The sequence below is a fragment of the Megachile rotundata genome, chromosome 10 (genome assembly GCF_050947335.1).
Source record: "Megachile rotundata isolate GNS110a chromosome 10, iyMegRotu1, whole genome shotgun sequence".
In the NCBI taxonomy this organism is placed as follows: domain Eukaryota; kingdom Metazoa; phylum Arthropoda; class Insecta; order Hymenoptera; family Megachilidae; genus Megachile; species Megachile rotundata.
The window spans coordinates 14,214,835-14,236,100 of NC_134992.1; the positions used below are offsets into that span (position 1 = coordinate 14,214,835).

Sequence of the window (21,266 nt, forward strand, 5' to 3'; positions counted from 1 at the left end):
GGGAACCGAGAAGAAGCTCGTGAAAGGGCATCGAGTGTTTTCAGAAGGTACTCCGAGAGTAGTGGGCTACCCATCGAGAAGAATAGAAACGAAGGATACAGATTGCTCGGAAGAAACGATACATCTATCGGAAAGGGGCTGATTTTTCATCTCTCTTTTTTCGTTGTAACGAATTTCCGCGGGAAATTGAGACCTTTTCTTCTATGTCAGATTTTTCGTCTTCAACATTCTTATATATCAAATTTACAGAAATTTAACTGGGTTATAAAGTAGACTAACTTTCTAGCTAGACTAAGTTTCATTACACTAGGCAAACTTTATTAAACTAGTTTATTAAACTAACCCTTCAAGTGCACCATGAGTATTCGACACCCAGCCGCCATTTTGTGCTCGAGTACGAGGTACATAACTGTTCACGAACAAGATTTTTTAAACTAATAGTTCAATAAAATTTCTGAGACCTTTATCACTAAACGTATTAAACTTCCAGTAATTTTGTTGTAAAAAAGCACTACAAAGTAAACATGGCTGTACAGTAAACCTCCAGTAATTATTTTTGTAAAAAGACATCCACTGCAGAGTACACGCGTGAATATCCATAGGTGTCACCCAGTTCACCAAATTTAATAACGTATTAAAATACATTCCTCACCTAACCTCAAATTTTCATCGCGAAAGATATCCGTTTCAGCGCGAAAAATGAGAAAATTCGTCGTGAAATCAGAATTCTGATGCACATTAATTGTGCCGTGATAAAAGATACTCCATTAGACGGAGATAATTTTACTCGTCGCCGTAGCTGCTCCCTGTGCATCGATGTGTATCTGCAAAGCGTTTTCATTAACAGATCCTTTTAGAGAACGAACGAGAGCGCGATACGCGAAACTGGGTCGTTCATTCATTTTCTTACATTTCCGTAATCTGTTCGAATCGCCGGATTTAGCGTGTCGGCATTATTTTAATAGCCTACGTTTCTATTCGTCTCCTGCGCGTAATGAAGTGCCCCAAGGCGTGATACTATTAGATTCCGTGCCGTGTAGAGGTTATCGGTGTGCCGGAAAGATTAATGGTTCGACGGTATCATCCAGATAGGACAGAGTCAACCTGTAGGTTTTTCAGCCGTGGGAAATCTTGATCTTGATTTGACGAGGCTTCGTTTATCACCCTCTGAGCTGCCATCTAAAAATTATCCTACCACCAAATCTAAAGGGTCAAACATCTCTCGAAGTATCTCGTAACATTTCGCAATCTATAAACCTTTTCAGCCTCGTTTAAAAAAGATACAACCGGTTCGAATTTATAATGCGTTCTTTATGCGAATCCCAGATCGAATGTTGGTCGAGGAACGGAAACGAGACGGAGAACAGAAACGAGATTAAAGGTCTCGTCGCGCGATCAATTGACGGGTCAAAAAGGTTTAAGCACGGTGCACAAGGCCTCCGCTCTTTGGAGCTGCTTTAACGAGCGTCGCTAACGCGTACGAGTGCTTCAGCGATTGATGCGTGCGATGATTATTAGTTCATTAAAAAACTGTGCCACGGTCGAAGGCCCGCTGTGTTCTCGCGTTGCTGCCTCGTTTAATTATATCCTACTAGCCTTTCGACGTTTCCAGCTACTCGATACTTTACATATGTCGAGGTCGCGTACAAAGGAATAGGTTTAAATAGATTTGGAGAACTCGAGGCGGCGAAAAATTAATACAATTTTCTTTTGTCGGAATTCAGGACAGATTTCAACTTTCTATTTAAAAATTAACCCCTTGCACTATTTTGACGAGTCTGACTCGTGACGCACTCTTACCTCGTGATAAATTTTACTCAAATTTTTAGTACGCTCCAATTTGGAGTTCAAGTCCAATTATAATTTGCATAGTTAACGATTGAATAATAACATATTGACATAACATTTCAATTTTTTTCGTCTGTAATTGTAGCTGTAATTAGTTCTGACTGACGCACCTGACAAATGAGTCATAGTGCAAGGGGTTAATAAGGTCAACCCTCTGCAAGACTTGACTCTCAGTCACCTCACGAAAATTAAAAGAATAATAACCTCAACAGAATTCAGTAAACTTTTCGACTACTAAAATTTAAACCTTGCAAAATTGAAACTTTGCAAAATTGAAACTTTGCAAAATTTGAACCTTGCAAAATTTAAACCTTGCAAAATTGAAACTTTGCAAAATTTGAACCTTGCAAAATTTAAACTTTGCAAAATTTAAACCTTGCAAAATTGAAACTGCAAAATTTAAACCTTGCAAAATTTAAACTTGCAAAATTGAAACTTTGCAAAATTTAAACTTTGCAAAATTTAAACCTTGCAAAATTTGAACCTTGCAAAATTTAAACCTTGCAAAATTGGAACTTTGCAAAATTAAAACCTTGCAAAATTGAAACTTTGCAAAATTTGAACCTCGCAAAATTTAAACCTTGCAAAATTGAAACTTTGCAAAATTTGAACCTTGCAAAATTTAAACTTTGCAAAATTTAAACCTAGCAAAATTGAAACTTTGCAAAATTAGAACCTCTCAAAATTAAAACTTTGCAAAATTTAAACCTTGCAAAATTGAAACTTTGCAAAATTTGAACCTTGCAAAATTTGAACTTTGCAAAATTGAACCTTGCAAAATTAAAACCTTGCAAAATTTAAACCTTGCAAAATTTAAACCTTGCAAAATTGAAACTTTGCAAAATTTGAACCTTGCAAAATTTAAACTTTGCAAAATTTAAACTTTGCAAAATTTAAACCTTGCAAAATTGAAACTTTGCAAAATTTAAACTTTGCAAAATTTAAACCTTGCAAAATTTGAACCTTGCAAAATTTAAACCTTGCAAAATTGGAACTTTGCAAAATTAAAACCTTGCAAAATTGAAACTTTGCAAAATTTGAACCTCGCAAAATTTAAACCTTGCAAAATTGAAACTTTGCAAAATTTGAACCTTGCAAAATTTAAACTTTGCAAAATTTAAACCTAGCAAAATTGAAACTTTGCAAAATTAGAACCTCTCAAAATTAAAACTTTGCAAAATTTAAACCTTGCAAAATTGAAACTTTGCAAAATTTGAACCTTGCAAAATTTGAACTTTGCAAAATTGAACCTTGCAAAATTAAAACCTTGCAAAATTTAAACCTTGCAAAATTTAAACCTTGCAAAATTGAAACTTTGCAAAATTTGAACCTTGCAAAATTTAAACTTTGCAAAATTTAAACTTTGCAAAATTTAAACCTAGCAAAATTGAAACTTTGCAAAATTAGAACCTCTCAAAATTAAAACTTTGCAAAATTTAAACCTTGCAAAATTTAAACCTTGCAAAATTTGAACCTTGCAAAATTTAAACTTTGCAAAATTTAAACCTTGCAAAATTTAAACTTTGCAAAATTGAAACTTTGCAAAATTGAAACCTTGCAAAATTTGAACCTTGCAAAATTAAAACTTTGCAAAATTGAACCTTGCAAAATTGAAACTTAGCAAACCATAAAATGAAAATATCAGTTAACGTAACAGGGCAGTATCCGATAAACTTGTAAATATAGAAAGAACCAAGGTGGCCATGGAATAGACGGATTGCATTGTATAGGTTGTTCTTTGGGCGACCCGCTGTTCCTGGCAACGATCCAGCGTCGTTTTAAAGGCGAGTAGGGGACAACGTGTGAAAAACGCTTCCTCGATAGATAGGGGTGCCTTTATTTACACCCCATGTAGCCGGGTGGTCCGGAAGCGAATAAATCGAGAAGCACCCTCGTGGCATACTTTTTTCTTTCTATCCGTCACTATCCCTGATTCTTTTACGCTCTTCTCTGTCATTTATTTTAACAACGTCTTACACGGAACTTTTTTTGCCCTGCGCGATAAATCGCATAAATCATTCGCGTTCCTCGGGAGCTTAAAGCGTCTTTTGATGAAGATAACGTTCAAAGAAATTCTGACGTCGAGGTAAGTTTAAACCCGTTGATGAGTTTGTGCACAACGATGCAAAACAGCCTTTTCGATTCATAGTCTAATGGAGCGATGGACTTTTAAATAAAAAGCGTTTAATGTACAGCATTCGACGATGTAAATGGCGGGTAAGCGTTGTTTGTGTAAAGGTGCTCGTTCGATTAGCATTCTTCACCGAGACGTGTGGTCTCGCTCCTTTAACAGATAGAACTTTATATTTGAAACAAAAGAAGATTTGTATCGGTGACAAAAGAAAACTTCTTCTTCGGGAATTCTTTATATTCTCACGAAATTCGCAATCATAATCTGGTTCTGAGAAGCCCATTAATTCAGACCCAAATTATGCTAAACGAACTGGACTCGATCCAGACGGGTGTCATCAATTTGCTCCCTCTTTCCTCGAACTAATTATCCTCTATCGAGCTCTTACCACGGAAATTAATGTCTCGTATACCTGAGATCAATCAAAAGAGAATATGAGGTTTGTAAGACGGAAACATTACCATTCTCGAGGTGGATGAAAAACAAGTCAACGGTCAGTGATCCTTTGCTAGTTTGCGGGTTAATCCTGTCTCGTTTCGTTCCAGTCTTCTGTATATACGTTCGAATTTACTTCTGCTTATAGTTCTTAACTGTTCCCAGAACATTTCTTAATATGTGGTTAAAATAGAAGAAGATTTTTGTTGATTTTAATCTGGTCAATTACATAAACTTGAAAGATATAAATATTTAGCTCTTAAATAAATAATATTGCAGTGTTACAGCATAATTATATTTTTATAACTGTTTAAAAATATTTCAGACTTTGAGTAGACACATGTGCATGTTGCAGAAGTGTAACATATGAAATATATATATTTTTAAATTATATAATTACCTACTAAATAAACTGTATTGATCAGATCTCATTTTTTCCTCCAACAAAAATAATGTACAAGGTTAATTTTTCCAATAGTACTCTTAATTGATTAAAATCGAATACGTTCAAATTTTGTGCAAACACAGTATATTTATATTGTATAAAAGCTTCCGCAACCAGTCTCTATTTTCTTTCGAATAATTGCTTCGTTATTTACCAACTATAGCTTCGTTATTTATTTTAGTCAATTCTTGTTTACGTATTTACTGCATCTGTATTTTCTTTCCATAAGTTTCAGTCTATTTACACGGTAAGCTTCTTTACACCCAGTTTGTCTTTCGGTTAATAATAACCGTAATCGATCCATGAATATTTACGCTGCATATTAATCTAAACAAAAGGTAGTCGCGGAATATTCCCAAGCTATTCAGAACCGATCGAACGTAACTCGAACGGACCGCAACAATGAAAGTAATCTGATTTTCAAACGGATTGTGCCGCCATAATGCTGGTAAATCAGCTCGAAGTTTCCTCGATAATTCGTAATCCTGTTAATCACCGCCTTGGTAACTGTCGCTTCGAGACGTTCATCCGCGTGTTCGATATCTCGAGAACCACGAAGAATTTCGATAGCAAAGGATCCGGGTCAGTGCGTTTAAAAAATGGCGGACGATTCGAAATCGCGACCACCACGGCGTGCAAAAGGATGTATTTTTTCGCGACGATAATTACGAGCGAACCTTCTGTCTTCTTCCGTCGTCCCTCTCGTTTCTTTTATTACGAGCCCAGCATTGTGCGAGCGGACGGCATTGTCTCGAGAGGAATCCTTTTGTCGGCCGTTTAGCAAGTTGGCCGACCTGCACGCGTTCCATTCCCTACGTCTTAATTGTAGGTCAATTTCGTGAAAGGAAGCGTCTGGAACCTTTTAAAAATTTTTAATCCACCTCGAACACAAATTGCGAATTTTTCAAAACCGTATTCGGTTTATGACATACATTGGAAGGCTAGCAGCAGATAATTAAACGACTGAGAGTCGCCTGTCGCAAAGGGTTGTCTTATTAATTTTAAAAATCCATCGTTAATTTCTCCAAAAAAAAAATTAATATAAGCACGAAAATTTTCGACGACCTCGAAAAACATAAAACTTATAAATTTGTTACTCCTGTATAAATATTACTGCTGTCGATGATAGAAACGAGAGTCCAACGAATAAAAACTCATAAATTCGAATCACCGTTTGAAATATCTAAATTATGGTCCCTGTCAGAAAATTTTCAGAAGAAGATAAAAGGGACGGAGGTCCCAGGTCGATACGTGGAGCTAAAAGTAGACCTCCAAGCGGGAGATCCTCATAACCGCGTGGGAATCGTTAGAATAGCGGAGGAACATATATAGACGTTGAATGGGCGTCGGTTTAATTCGATTTACGCCGTGATCTTATTCGAATCGAAACTTCTCTATCTACGTAGCTGCATCAGAATTTATCGGAGATATTTCCGTGATTTTTGTTACCTTTTCAACCGGCCAGTGATCGTATCGATGCATGTAATCGGGGACTACTGTAATTGCTGCGGAATTCGAGATATCCCGAGGCAAATAGCGATTCGACCTAGAAATTCGTAGTCCCGTTATTGTAAAACGTTAAGTCTTTTAATTGCCGCGCTGAAATTAGGTTGGCAATTAAACTCGCGAATTTAATTGCCGCGGAATTATTCGTTAAAGTTTAATAGCCAACAAATTTCAATCCCGGGACTTTTGTTGTATTATTTTTACGTTTCTAAAGCAAACACGAAATTTAGTTGGTAACTTCGCGATTTATTAGTTTGATCGATAACTGCGTATTTGGTGAAATATCGAGCGAATAAATATGCAGAGATATATTTCGCGAATATACTTGAATATACTTGACGATAGTCAATATTCACTGCAACGGTTCGACAAGCATATTGAATTCCAAAATGGCCGTTATGGTCTTTAGCGATTCGACGCACGGGCGCGTGGTCGGCCATTACAATATCTAATGCGCTCCAGGCCCGAAAACCGAATTAATTCTAACCGGATATCGGTCAACTACCGGATATTCCATCGGTAAAACGAACGCTCGCTTAACCGGAAGCTTGAAGAACCGTTTCACGGAAGCGCCGGCTTTGCATCTCCAAATCGTTTTCTATCGCCGTGCATTCCGATTTATGGAAGTTTAACCAAGTGCACGTACAATTATTTCTAAAATCGTATAAGAATAAAGCAGATCCTTCTTAACAAGCAAATTTAATTATATCGTTTTGCATTCTGACTTAAGGAAGTTAAACCAAGTGCACGTACAATTATTTCTAAAATCGTATAAGAATAAAGCAGATCCTTCTTAACAAACAAATTTAATTATATCGTTTTGCATTCCGACTTACGGAAGTTAAACCAAGTGCACGTACAATTATTTCTAAAATCGTATAAGAATAAAGCAGATCCTTCTTAACAAACAAATTTAATTATATCGTTTTGCATTCCGATTTATGGAAGTTTAACCAAGTGCACGTACAATTATTTCTAAAATCGTATAAGAATAAAGCAGATCCTTCTTAACAAACAAATTTAATTGTATCGTTTTGCATTCCGACTTACGGAAGTTAAACCAAGTGCACGTACAATTATTTCTAAAATCGTATAAGAATAAAGCAGATCCTTCTTAACAAACAAATTTAATTATATCGTCTTGCATTCCGATTTACGGAAGTTAAACCAAGTGCACGTACAATTATTTCTAAAATCGTATAAGAATAAAACAGATCCTTTCTAACAAACAAATTTAAATTTCCCTATTATCTGAATGTACCAAAGACCTCGTGTAACATTCTTCGCCATCCTTTCAATTTCAGGAAGGTGTTGATTCGACGCTGAAGATGTGATCCCCGAAGAACTCCCGCGTCGAACCATGAACGACGAAATAATCCTGAGGACCTTAACCGCAGGCAGTAACATTCCATTCGCCGACGAGGATGGGATGCCAGGCGTCGAGCACCGCCGTCGATCAAACCTCGCCCGCAAAGAACCCACGAAAGAGAGCGTCGCGTTGAAGCAACGGAGTCAGCAGAGTTTCGCGAGCTTCCGTTCGATGGTCCAGTCAAAACTCGTGCAGGAGGAAAGCGTGTCCGTGTTGCAGAAGAGTGTGATGCTCGGCCGGAAGGAGTCGCCTCATTACAAACGCGTGAAACAATCGCCGAGGAGGGACAAAAGCGACACGGTGGGAACGGGTTTGGAGGAACCGACCACGCTTCAGCGGTACGAGAATGCCGTGTTGAAGTATCAGAAGCCTAAAACGAGGCCCAGAAGACAGGCCAGTCGGGATCGTCAACAGCAGCAGCAACAACCTAACCACGGCTGCTCGAGCAGCGACGAGAGCGTGGCCAGGAACAAGTCGAAGAGTATCAGCTCGATCGACACGCAGTCGGTGAACAACATCCTGGACGAGTACGAGGATCTGGACTACAGGAGATCGTCGGATCTGAGCGATTCCGGCAGCGTGAACGTGTCGAACTTCGAGGCGGTGATGATGGATCAGCAGAAGAAGCTGCAGCAGGAGAAGTCGCGAGCGACGAGGACGCAGCCGAAGCGGTCGCCGGTTCGAGAGAGATCGCAGCCGGTTCTGAAAGTGAACCAGCAGACCCAAGTGAGGCAGAGGTCCAGGGAGAGGCAGAAAGAAGCCGCGAAACACGTCCCGTTGTCCCAAACCGAGGACAACTCTTCTCGAATTTCGCAGTTGGCTCAGAACGCGGAGGCCGGTCGGGTCAGAGTGCCGGAAGTGTTGCTCCGCAAAGGAGAGGTCCAGAAGAGGGTGGACGAGTGGCTGAGCCAGACGCAGAGCCAGAGTTTCTCGGTGTCTCGCGAGAAACCGTTGATCAGGTCGAACAGCAGCGCGGAGCAGAAGAGTCAGAGGAGGTATCGTCAGGATTCGAGGTCCAGATCGATCGACGAGGGCAGGGACAAGTTGAACGGGACGTCGTCGAGCTACGACGACTTGAGTCGGACGGATAGAAAGCCGGAAGCTCGTAAACTGGAGAAGGTGGTCGGAAACGCGGCTCGGGGGACGTACAAAGAGTATTTAGCTCTGAAGAGTAGAAACAAGCAGCAGGATTACGGTTTCAGCGCGTCGGCGAGCGCGATCGGTCGATCGAGGGACGCCAGTCCATCGACCGGCTCCAGGATACCTCAGAGAGGACCGTTGAGCTCGAGTTTCAGGACGAGGCGACCGGAGAACCCCACCGATGCCGGTCAACCGGACAATAACGTCGTAGAATCGGTACAGCAGCAGGCGGAGAAGAATTGTCGAGTGCGGAGCGTAACCGAGAGCAGATCGACGAATTTGGCGAAGAGCAGGAACGAGTCGGATCACGGCAGGATATCTGGGCTAAGCGCCGCTACCGGTGTTGGCTCCTGTTCGTCTTCGGTTATCCCGTGCAGAAGAACGTCGTTCAAACGGTCGCAGAATCACGATCAAAGCTCGACGAGGCCGCTCGTTAAGGAAGAGACGGGCCAGAGGCCTCGGGGAGGGACGGGTCCGAAGGGCCCGAGCAACCTTGGCGACCAAGGCGAGCCGATCTCGCCAAATAAGGACGGAGAAAGTAGGCGGTCGGCTCTCGCGAACGATTCGCCGCGCGATAAACCAGCCGATGCCTCGTGTAAATCGACGGAAGCGTCGAGGAGCGTCGATCGGACGACGCGGGACGTCCCGGCGTCCATCGAGAGCAGGCAACGTCAGGAGAACAGAGCCGAGCAGAGCAGACAGGAAACCGTGTACGGAGTGGTGGGTGCTCGCGTTCGAACTCTTCAAGGTCAGCAAGAGTGCCGCGTCGCAAAAACGAGGAATCCTCGAGGCAGCGCGATGCCGGCGGACGCTAGAAAGCCACCGGTTCTGCCGAGGAAGGATCAGAGCCCTCAGGAGAGCAAGGACGCGAAGAATTGTCCGCTCGTTTCGATTCAGTCCAGCTTCAAACCGAACAGCCGAGTGTACGCCACTCTTCAGCAACTGAACGAGCAGAACTCGGCGAAATCGAGGTCCACGGTTAACAGGCCGGTGGACAAGTCGCCCGGGAGATCTCCGTACGCCTCGTCGAATCACGTGGAGAAGATTTACGAGCGCAGTCTGCAGCCTCAGGTGATTCACGCGGATGACCTCGAATCGATCCTACGACCCTCTTTGCAGGTTTCTGCTTACGGCGAGCCGGCCCGATCCGATCGGCACTCGCCTCCCGGAGAAGCGGTTACGCTCCAGCTACAAAACGACCAAGAAGAAGTTTACGAGCGAGTTGCCGAGCTGCGCTACGAACACCTGGAGACTATCGAGGAGGACGATCGAAAAAGCGAAGCGTCCGTTTACCCGGAGATCGGATTGAGCCAGTGTCTGAAGATTCAGGGTCTGTCGAACGGCAGGGATCAACGGAACGAACCTGCCAGGACGTTCGTCACGTTTCACTCGTCCAGGACGAATCTGCAGTCTCGATCGACCGGTTCGTTCGAGACGAGCGAGGAAAAACGCGAGGTCGACGAACCGATCGACGACCTTCAGATCCCATACGATTCCGTCGTGGACAAGAGCCAAACGTGTCACACCAGGGAGAACAGCGACCTGTCGACCGCGACTATCCCTCTGGACGAGCTGGAGAGCGAAAGGCAACGGGCAAAGTTCAAGGCCGAAGACGAGGCCGCCGAGATGGACTCCCGTTTGCGGAACAACCTCGCGGAAGAGAAACCCGACAGATTAGGCGAAAACGAGAGAAGCTCTAGGGAGACCGAGGCTCGCGCCTCCGTCGTGAACGAGGTCTTACTGAAGAATCTCCAGTTCAAACAGGACCTGCCCAACGATTCCGAACGGGCCGACTCGTACAAGATCGTCGAGCAAATCGCTACGCAGAGACAGATCGGTTTTCATAATGTTCTGTGCGACGATTACGAGCACGCGCGGGACTCGAGGTTCAAGGAGAACAAAGTGTACGTGACGAAGGAGGAGATGGAGCGGCAGAGGTTGATGGACTTGCTGAGGAAAGGCGACTTCGAATCCGCCAGAATGGTGAGTGATGATTAAACGTTTCTATCCTTTGTTTCTTCGCGGATGAATTGGTCCGGCTGCTCCTTCGACTTATTCGGACCTGCGATTGTTCTAACTTTTACAGCAACGTAATTGTACGGTGTGCGTTAGCTTGTCACCTATGACTTATTCCTGCACCATATTTCAATGATCGCGGGATTCTTTTTATCGCGAATTGTATGGCAAGATTTATTGGACAATGACTCTGCGTTGACTCAATGGTTTCTGATCATTTTTATTGGGGGATAAATGCAGTGGGAATATCGCTATACGAGTTAGGTGTTTAATAGCTGTTCATATATCAACTTCCATATTTTTCAACTAGTTTCGAATTTTATATTTTACATTACAAAATTTTGTTAAAGTGTCTGAATATTTTTGAATTCAAGTTTTATATGATGCTTGAGTATTTACTTTCAATTTAACAGCAAGTGTGCATTTAATATTAGAAGTTCTGCTGTTAATTTCATTCATATAGAGTCATGTAATTTGACTCGTATTTTGCTATAAATTTTATAGAAATTAATGACGAAATAACTGTTGGGTAATGCAGCGATGAGTAGTCTATTTTTATAAGGTGATGATTGCCCATTGTAGCCTGCGAACATTGTTAAACGGAAACAGATATTTATCACCTACTGCATTATTCATTAGGAACCATATTTCAATGACTATCACGTTTTTTAATGTAAATCGTACAAGATCGGACACGGTCGAGTAGCACGATTGTACAGGTTGTATCGGTTTTATCTCGATCAATCTCGAGTCTTGTTGAGAGTGTTTATAGATTTTCGCGAATCGACAATGTCACGGTGTTTCATAACCAGCGCTCTAACGGCGTTAACTGGTTCGTTTTAATTCGATACAAGATAAGCTCGCCTGGAAAGATATGGCTGACAGCAAACCAATAATTACATTCGTTCGTTTTATCGAGTACACGTACGGGGTGTGAAAATCGAAACAAGAAAATGTATTTCGTTGTAGGTATAACTTTAATTTCATGAATATGAGAAATACCATGTACGATAAACGCTCTTTCAAACATTGATACAGAATCGAAAAAAATCGCAGTTGGAATGAAATTTGCAGCGTAGGTGAAACTAGGCGAAATGTCCTTGTTGGCAAATTCGATCACCGTGTCACAAAACCTCGTGAGAGTCTGCTGATTTTCCAATATTCAGAATCGTTCAATCATCTTTTGTTTCAATTTGTCAACAGTTCCAATAGCAGCAATTGCTGGCATGTTGCCAATATTTCAAAACTCGAATAAACGTATCTATCCATAGCGACTAAATGAATTTTCAAAATCGTTTTATATGGAAACAAAGGCTGGAAAAATTGGTTATCAAAAATTACATCGGGGACACCCAGTACAGGTTTCGAGTCACTGATTTCTCCAATAATTACGAGTCGAAATTAACCGAGCTGCGATTTATCTCCCATTCGCGATACATCGAATCGCCATTACGAGACACGTTGCGAGAAGACTGCTCCTCCCCGGAAACAGGGAGTAATCGGAGTCGAACTTTGTCGCATTTTACCACGCATCTCAGCGTGCAAATACGTTCGACAATAGAAGACAGTTTGTTTCGACTTGACAATTTCGTAGTTATTAATTACGGGACGGTAATTCGCAGGGTGACATCGCGAGGTCGAAAATAATTTCAGGAGTGAGACGCACTCGCAGCTTTCGTAAAATTTGATCTCAGGATTTACACAAGGGTGCAGTGCAACCTGTCACAAAATAATTATTGCTGAACTGTTTTAGAAAGATTTAAGGTTTCTACGCAATTGGTACATGAGGACACTTCTAGTTCATACAGGGTGGCTGTGACACATCTAGCTCTGACCTATGGAGGTCAGAAAGACCTTGTTACCTTGATAGAAGCTGACGCACCATGTGTGTCAACCTATAAAATAAAAGAAATCGCGAGTGCACCACCGACGTCACAAGAGGTTAGGTAACACCAGAAATGAGCGTGCAAAGAGGGTGGATACGTGGATATCCGTGGAAATCGTAGCTAATGGTCTGTGTTCCTTGATAGAAGCTGACGCACCACGAGTGTCATACTATAAGACCAAAGAAATCGCGAGTGCACCACCGACGTCACAAGAGGTTAGGTAACACCAGAAATGAGCGTGCAAAGAGGGTGGATAGTGGATATCCGTGGAAATCGTAGCTAATGGTCTGTGTTCCTTGATAGAAGCTGACGCACCGCGTGTGTCATACTATAAGACCAAAGAAATCGCGAGTGCACCACCGACGTCACAAGAGGTTAGGTAACACCAGAAATGAGCGTGCAAAGAGGGTGGATACGTAAATATCCGTGGAAATCGTAGCTCATGGTCGGTGTTCCTTGATAGAAGCTGACGCACCACGTGTGTCATACTATAAGACCAAAGAAATCGCGAGTGCACCACCGACGTCACAAGAGGTTAGGTAGCACCAGAAATGAGCGTGCAAAGAGGGTGGATACGTAAATATCCGTGGAAATCGTAGCTCATGGTCGGTGTTCCTTGATAGAAGCTGACGCACCACGTGTGTCATACTATAAGACCAAAGAAATCGCGAGTGCACCACCGACGTCACAAGAGGTTAGGTAACACCAGAAATGAGCGTGCAAAGAGGGTGGATACGTGGATATCCGTGAAAATCGTAGCTCATGGTGTTCAAGGTGCACGATCTCGGGACACGACTCCGCGTAAGAAACTATGGTGGCGGTGAGGTGAAAGAGAAAGAGGGAGAGAGGCGTACGATTTATGATTCAGTCGGGCTTGGGAACCAAGCATTAGGTATGCGGTTCATAGTACGCTTTAACGCGCAAGAAAGATGCAATAAATTGTAGCACGCGTGCTAGTACGTCTCGCTGACTCCGGAGGGAAAACGCGAGACTCGCCCTTAACGAGATTTCAGCCTCGCGTTCTTTCTTTCTTGTTGCCTGCCTCAAGGACAGCGTAAATTAATTTTCTTTCTCTTCTGTTTTGCGAAAGGTCGCTCTACGTAACGCGTACAGTCGACACCCTTCTTCGCGAAAAATATCACGGAGTAAACAGTGTTGGGATGTGATGCTGGTTCTTGCTGGGGACAATGATGCTGTCTGCGTCGTTTGGGAAGATTTGGGGACTGAGAGTCTCGAGGTTATTTAGAGGGATGTGGGAATTAGAGTTCATGTTAACATATGTTTATACAAGGTCTTCATTGCATACTTCATGACTTATTCGTAGCTTTTAACTCTTTGTATTCGAAGGTAATTTGAGTATTTGCAAAGAGTAACTTTAACACTAAAACTACCAAACTGGTCAAATGACCGCTCCACAAGTTTATTATTATACGGTACACATTTTGTTAAATACATTCCTTGAAATCAGAGTTGATTTTCATGGAGGTAAAGAATAAATGTATGTACTAATTTATGTTTCGTCGTTTGTTTATTTATTTTTCAATTTCGAATTAAATACACATGCCGGTAGGTTTAGTGTTAAGACTTAGTTAAAAAGTTAAATTCTTTTGAGGTTATTATTCCTCTACTAATAATTTTCACTATTGTTTGTTTCACTATGTTTATGCATCACATGTGTTATAGAATCAGTTAGAAAATGTTTATTTCAAATGATTCTATTAAATTAAACGATGAGTGAGTCACCCCTCGAACGCAAGAGGTTAGTTAATCTTTTTACAATTCTTAACATAGATTTTCCTATTTTATTCGTTAGAATATTTTCTTATTTTATTCGTTAAATTTTATCCATTGTATGAGTACTTTTATCATACTAGAATACTAAAATTGCAAGTAAAAAGAGTTAAAATCCCAACCGAGATCGAAATGAAATTAATGTACACAATTTGCAGAATGGAGTAATGCATAATCAATTACCGTATTAATATACGATGCAAATTGTCTTGGCCGTTTACGAGCAGCGATGAAATTCGAAATTTATCATCGCGAAACGAGCACGGCGAAACGAATTAAGACGTAGAAAATGAAACGAGCATCACACGATCCTCTCGTATTCCATCTCTGACGATGTATCGATTTCCCTGGACGAAGACTTACGAGTTCGCGCTCGTGTACGGGAGGAGTAACGAATATCCGGGTATAAATTGCCTGATCACCGATAGCGTGGCCGAACATGAAAGTACAAATGGCCATCGTCGAGCTGTATCAGTTTCGAGTAGTTTATTAGAGTCATAAAGCGAGCATCGGCAACAATTCGGCTGGTTGTTCGCCGTCGATACGCTCGGCAAGCACACGTCGCTACATGAACCGAAATCGATCGAACCATCGCCGGAAGTAATGAATTTCTCTCGAAAATATCGTTTCATCGATGACGTATCGCATGCTGCATCTGCGCGTCCTTCCTCGATGTTTCAATGCTACTCAAAATAGTCACTTCCAACTCTTTTCAAACCTCTTCTTCTTCTTAACACTGGAACTATCAAAATGACTGATTTCAGATTTCTCATTTTATATTACAAAATATTGTTGTGATTTTATGGAAATTTCTGTTCTATTTTGTTGAGGTAAAAACCATATGTTACTTGATGCTTTAGTATCAAGTAAATGGTTGATGACTGGTTTCTCATTTTATTGTTGTGATTTTATGGAAATTTCTGTTTTATTTTGTTGAGGTAAAAACTATATGTTACTTGATGCTATAGTATTACTTTATTTCCCTTTTCATTTTTCATTCTTCGAAAAACGAGCATTTAATATTGGCAGTTTTAATGTTAATTTCCCTCATCAAAGTTCACCAAAGTTAACTCTAAAAGTTAAAGTTTAAACATCTAATAGGCCTCAGGATCTTACCTTAACATTCACGCAACTCGAAAAGACAAACTCTAAGAGAACTTAAATATCTCCAAAGAACTATCTACAAATATTCGACAAATATACTCGGTTATAACTTGAAGTTATAAAAGGAACGAGCAACGAACCCGTATCTAATCAGTCTGAATAGAGAACACGTGCAGCTGCATACATAATTTTGAACGGGTTGCATCGAAATCAGCGGAGGATTAATCGAGACGCATACTGTCACGGACAGGATACCGTGAATGTATAACGCCTGTGCAGGATCGATCGATGCACGTGCAAACATCTGCAGCGAGGATTTTTCAGACAGCCAATTCGAAAGAATCTATGCTCGCGAATCGCGATACAGCTGAGCGCTTTGGAGCAAGGTTTTGTTGAGGAAAAGTAGCCCCGAGAGTAAACTTTGAGAAACCGTTTTTCAATCTAACCGCGAACGTTTTTCGATATGGAGGTGGCTTTAGGAAACGATGTGTAATACACCACAAGTTTTGTAGTTTACTTGCATTGTTTTTTGTTTTACGGATGTTTTGTGAGATATTGTTATTTCGTAATGGAAGGAACTTTTGTTAAACTTGCAAAGGCTGCACGTTGTAGTTACGATTAGCACTGAATGACGGAGGTGACTAGAAAATTTTAGGTTAAGGGGTTGAGGGAGGAATATTTTCATCTTTCATATGGCACTGAAAATTAGGTGTTCAATTAGGTATTAAATTAGGTATTAATGTTAGGTATTTAATTAGGTGTTTTTCTAACAGATCAAACATATTCACAATACTTTGCTATATTTGACACATAGTTCCATATGTTTGATACCACCATCCCCAATTAAATACACGAACAAATTCCCACAATTACTAATTTTTATTCACATGATTATTGACACTATTATTCACATTTTTATTGGCGATTAATTCGTATTATTCATATGACTGATATATGGTAGTGAAAGCGTTAACCAATCACAGCATCTAAGCTTATCTCGCGGGGGGTAGTTCTTCAGATATCTTACAGCGAGGGGAACGATGAAATATTAACTCGCGAAGATCCACGGTTTATCCCAACAGGATCGAGTCCCTTGCCACCGAAATTCATCAAACTTCTAGACCGTGTCTGCCTCTTCGAGGATCAACTGGTTGATCTACGCTCGCGTGTACAGTCAAAAGCAAATCTGCCTCTGATAACACGTGACAACGCCAGATATCTCGTCAACTTCTTTGCTCTTTAAAGATGAATTAGTTTGTGGATTAGGTTTGAAACATAGGTCCTCGACATTTGATCACTTGAAGACATTTAAAGGTAATTCAAAGGTAGACTAAAGGTCATTCGGAGACTTCTGAGGAAAATTTGTTCAATCTCCACTTTTGAAAAATAGAGAACTATAAAATGGAAAATATGAAATTGTGGAACTCTACGAAAAACTTTAAAATCACACGAAAACCTATAAAATAAAGAATATCATGTAGTTCTAAGAAATCAAACAATTTTGAAATCAAGCAAACCTCGTGCAAACCTCGTGGAACCTCTCGCAAAGAATAAAGTTTGGATGCTCGAAGAAAGTCATTGCACGCGAGTGTACTTAGACACCGAATCGCAACGGAATTAATCGAGTCATAAATTCGTGGAGGATGTCGCGTATCGTCTAGGCGAGGACAATACAGCCACATTGGAGGTGTATTCGGCGAGATACGCGTAGCTGGACATAGTCCGGGTTGCATCGATATTGTATGTAAGCGTGCAAGCGCGTGTACGCGCAGAAATGCACACACGAGCCACGGTTGACGCGTACGAGCGTGGCTGTGCATACGGATAGAACGGATAGGATGGCGCGTGTTCTCCGAGCTCCTCGATCAACAAAATTTACGACCCTGTGCCGCTATGCACGATCCTCGAATATGACGACCAGCTGCCGAGAGTTTATCGTCGTCCAGGAATTTTCGCGCGAATTCGAAAATCCATTCTTTCGCAAGTATTGTTAGCTTCTTAGTGGAAAGTACTTTCTGCGTATCGGAGTACTTTCAAGTCTAAGTATCAACTTTGAAATCCCAGGAAAAATCAGCGTCAGTAGGTCACGTTTATTGCATTTTATTCAACATCCACTGGAGTTACAAGTGTTTACTGTTTTGTTTCATTTTTATTCCCGAGTGCTTTTCTGTTTTATCGTGCAAAAATTCTTGTTGACAATTTTGTGATTTGCTTTGTGGGGTTATTAAATTATTTCTGAAGTGAAGAGATATATGTTTACATTGACATCATGCAAGTAACTAAACATGAATTTGATATAATTACAGAGTATAATCAATATGTCATCAGAACAAAATTTAATAATTTCGACAATTCATTTTAATAATCGATTTGAGTATATTTTTTATTACTGAATACACAGAATTTTATATTGCAATGATCTCCTAAAAAAATTTTGATACATGTCACAACCCTGTAACAAAGAGATTTAATATTTTCCAATAATTTCACAAAATTAAATTCCCTCATCCTGCAAACAGTAATCAAAGCCCGAATAATACCAAGGTGATTGATCACCTATTACCCGAAAAGAGCAAATTAGACCAAAGATAGCGATGTAAATTGAATTGCATCGCAACGATAGCGAATCTCGTACAAAGTCAGAAGTTTCGCAAGTTTCTAGAGTGAAAATTTTCTGTCATCGTTCGTCAACGCGTGAAACGCGTTTCTCCAAGGAACTCCTCTTGCCTGTCTCCAATGTTTTGTCACGGTATCGAGATTCTCCCATTGAGATCCAATGAACCGAGGACGCGATGCTTCGGGACATCCACTGTGCGTGGCGCTTCGAGCACACTCGAGACTGCAGGTGTCGTCCCTTTGTATTCGCTGGATTTCTAAAGGACTTTGTATCCCTCTATTCCGAAAAAGCCTCTCGTACTCTCCTTTATTCTATCGATAACTTACCCTCTCTTCCGTGAATAATTATTTATTTATTAACGGCTCGAGCGCCAATTATTTACAGTTCCTCGGTTAAAGGGAGCATTAATCGAAACCTCGTCGATAAAATTCCTATTAACTGATCCATATTTTGTGGCAAAAGAAAGTTACTCGTTTACTTTGGAATTAGAGATGAAGTTCAGAAATATGTGAACAAATGATGAATAGTTAATGTGCATGTTAAATCATCTTTATGAAAAACAATGTAGACTTCGAGGAAACAGTAACAAATTTTGTAATATAACTTATAAGACATTTGACCCTTTGGTTTAACGTTAAATCTTGAAACTTAAGTGTTTATCTATAGAACAGTAGTTAGGTAGTTTAATTTATCAATCTTTTGCACTCGAAGTTTGCAAAGAATTTTAAAACTTAGTTAAAAAATTAAATTCTTTTGAGGTTATATTCTATTAATAATTTCTACTATTGTTTCACTATATTTGTGCGATATTATAGAATCAGAAAACTTAGTTAAAAAATTAAATTCTTTTCAGGTTATATTTTACTAATAATTTCCACTATCGTTTCACTATATTTATGCCATATTATAGAATCAGAAAGCTTAGTTAAAAAATTAAATTCTTTTGATGTTATACTCTACTAATAATTTCCATTATTGTCTCACTATATTTATTTCATATAATAAAATCAAAAAACTTGGTTAAAAAATTAAATTCTTTTGAGGTTATACTCTACTAATAATTTCCATTATTGTCTCACTATATTTATTTCATATAATAAAATCAGAAAACTTGGTTAAAAAATTAAATTCCTTTGAGGTTATACTCTGCTAATAATTTCTACTAATGTTTCACTATATTTATTTCATATAATAAAATCAGAAAACTTGGTTAAAAAATTAAATTCTTTTGAGGTTATACTCTGCTAATAATTTCCACTATTGTTTCATATAATAAAATCAGAAAAATGTTTATTTTAAATTATTGTATTAAATAAAATGGCGACTGAGGCACTTTTTGCAAAGGGTTAAGATAATCCTAAAAATCCGAGTACGATTATTTAAATTATCCCCCGTATTAAAGTGCAAAGCCCACATTTTTAAACCCTTAATACTCCGTATATTTTAAAAGCTTTCATATAATCGCGGAAAAAGTGGAACGAAAATTCCATTGATTAAAAATTACAGCACCGAATGTGTTGTTTCTGGTCGAAAGGAGATTGCCAGTCACGAGCGTGGATATTAAATTATTCAAACTTCTAACAGGCACATCAAGTTTTAACTTCATTGATACCCTGGTAGTTTCGCTCGCTAATAAACGAGGGATAATTTAAAAAGTTGATCGCATTAGTCGTTCGTTAGATCGTAAAAAAGTCGGATGCGAATGAAATTGTTCTCGTGTTCAAATATTTTTTAACGTACTTTCCCGTTCGAATTTATCGGGGTATTATTAATAATTAACGTCGATCGTTGTATCTGCAAAGTAAAGCGCGATCGACGGAAAATAAAGGACCATCGATTCCGGGCGTATTAAAGAGGGAAAAAATATAAATTTGATAATACGAAACGTTTCATCGGGTATCGAGTCGAATAATTTTAATTCTCTTCGACTGCTTTTCGTGAAATATTTAAACGGATTATCTATTGCGAACGGTTAATGGCTCGTACCGTTTTTTCTCCTTTGCCTCGCGGAACGTAAAACGTTTCCGCTTTTCAGTAGGCCAGATAATGAATTCCGGATATTTCGAACGTAGAGTTTCGATACAAAAAATATCGCAACGCAAGGTGATCGCAAATTGAAGCTGACATCTATCGCGTTCTCTATTACGAAGCAAGAAGGAGATAAATTCGGAGGACAGAGACCGTAAACAGCCTGTGAATGACTACGAAACGGGAAGCTACAGGCTCGTTTATGGCAACGGTTTTATAGATGGAAGATGACGCGAATGACTGGTAAAACGACACACCAAGCGACGACAGGATAGTCAGGTAAATCGACACTGTCATTCGAGACAGCGGTCCATCAACTTTTCCACACCTGTTTCTCTCCTTTCGCCAACGTGCGCCTCCTCTCTGCCCCATCGACCGTAAATTCTTTCACGCTTCATTGCTATTCGATGTTTCACCTCGCGAATGCTCGTCGACTCGCGATATTTGCGCCCTGTGTTACCACTCATATTGCCGTGCTTGAATGCCAACTTCAACTAATTGCCACGCTGTCAGATTCCTCTAACTGTACTTTTTAGTTCCTGATCTGACTTAATACTTTAAATCAAACTCTTTAATGTCAGTACTGTTATGAACATCTTCTATGTACCTTCATCTTTGATTTATTTGTTGGATATGTCAGAACTGCCTGCAAGACCAAACCAAACATAAAAGGTTAAAATGTTCGGACTTTAACTTCATATTTAAACATATTGGGAAATTGATTATATTTGAACTGCGAGAACATGAGTCAGAGTAGGCAGAGAAAGGAAATGGTTAAAGTAAATGCAACTAAAGTTTCGATATTTCATCTTCAATTTATGATATGTTCATATTTATGTTGTATCTGAGTGTTCATGATTTATGATTAATGATGAGGTTCTTCATTTTTAAGAACACTTATATGTGTCTGGATATTTAGTTTTTTTTTTTGGAGTTCATTTATCAAAGGT

General features: G+C 40.0%; 1 protein-coding gene across 9 annotated transcripts in view; it reads left to right on the forward strand.

Annotated features, from left to right (window-relative positions):
- LOC100883816 (uncharacterized) overlaps positions 1-21,266 on the forward strand; it is a 180,263-nt gene that overhangs the window by 8,801 nt on the left and 150,196 nt on the right. For all 9 annotated transcript variants that reach the window (XM_076535986.1, XM_076535981.1, XM_076535985.1 and 6 more), the window contains one exon: positions 7,670-10,857. In XM_076535986.1, the coding sequence (XP_076392101.1) occupies positions 7,726-10,857 (3,132 nt within the window). In that variant the 5' untranslated portion in view covers positions 7,670-7,725. The remainder of the gene's footprint in view (positions 1-7,669; positions 10,858-21,266) is intronic.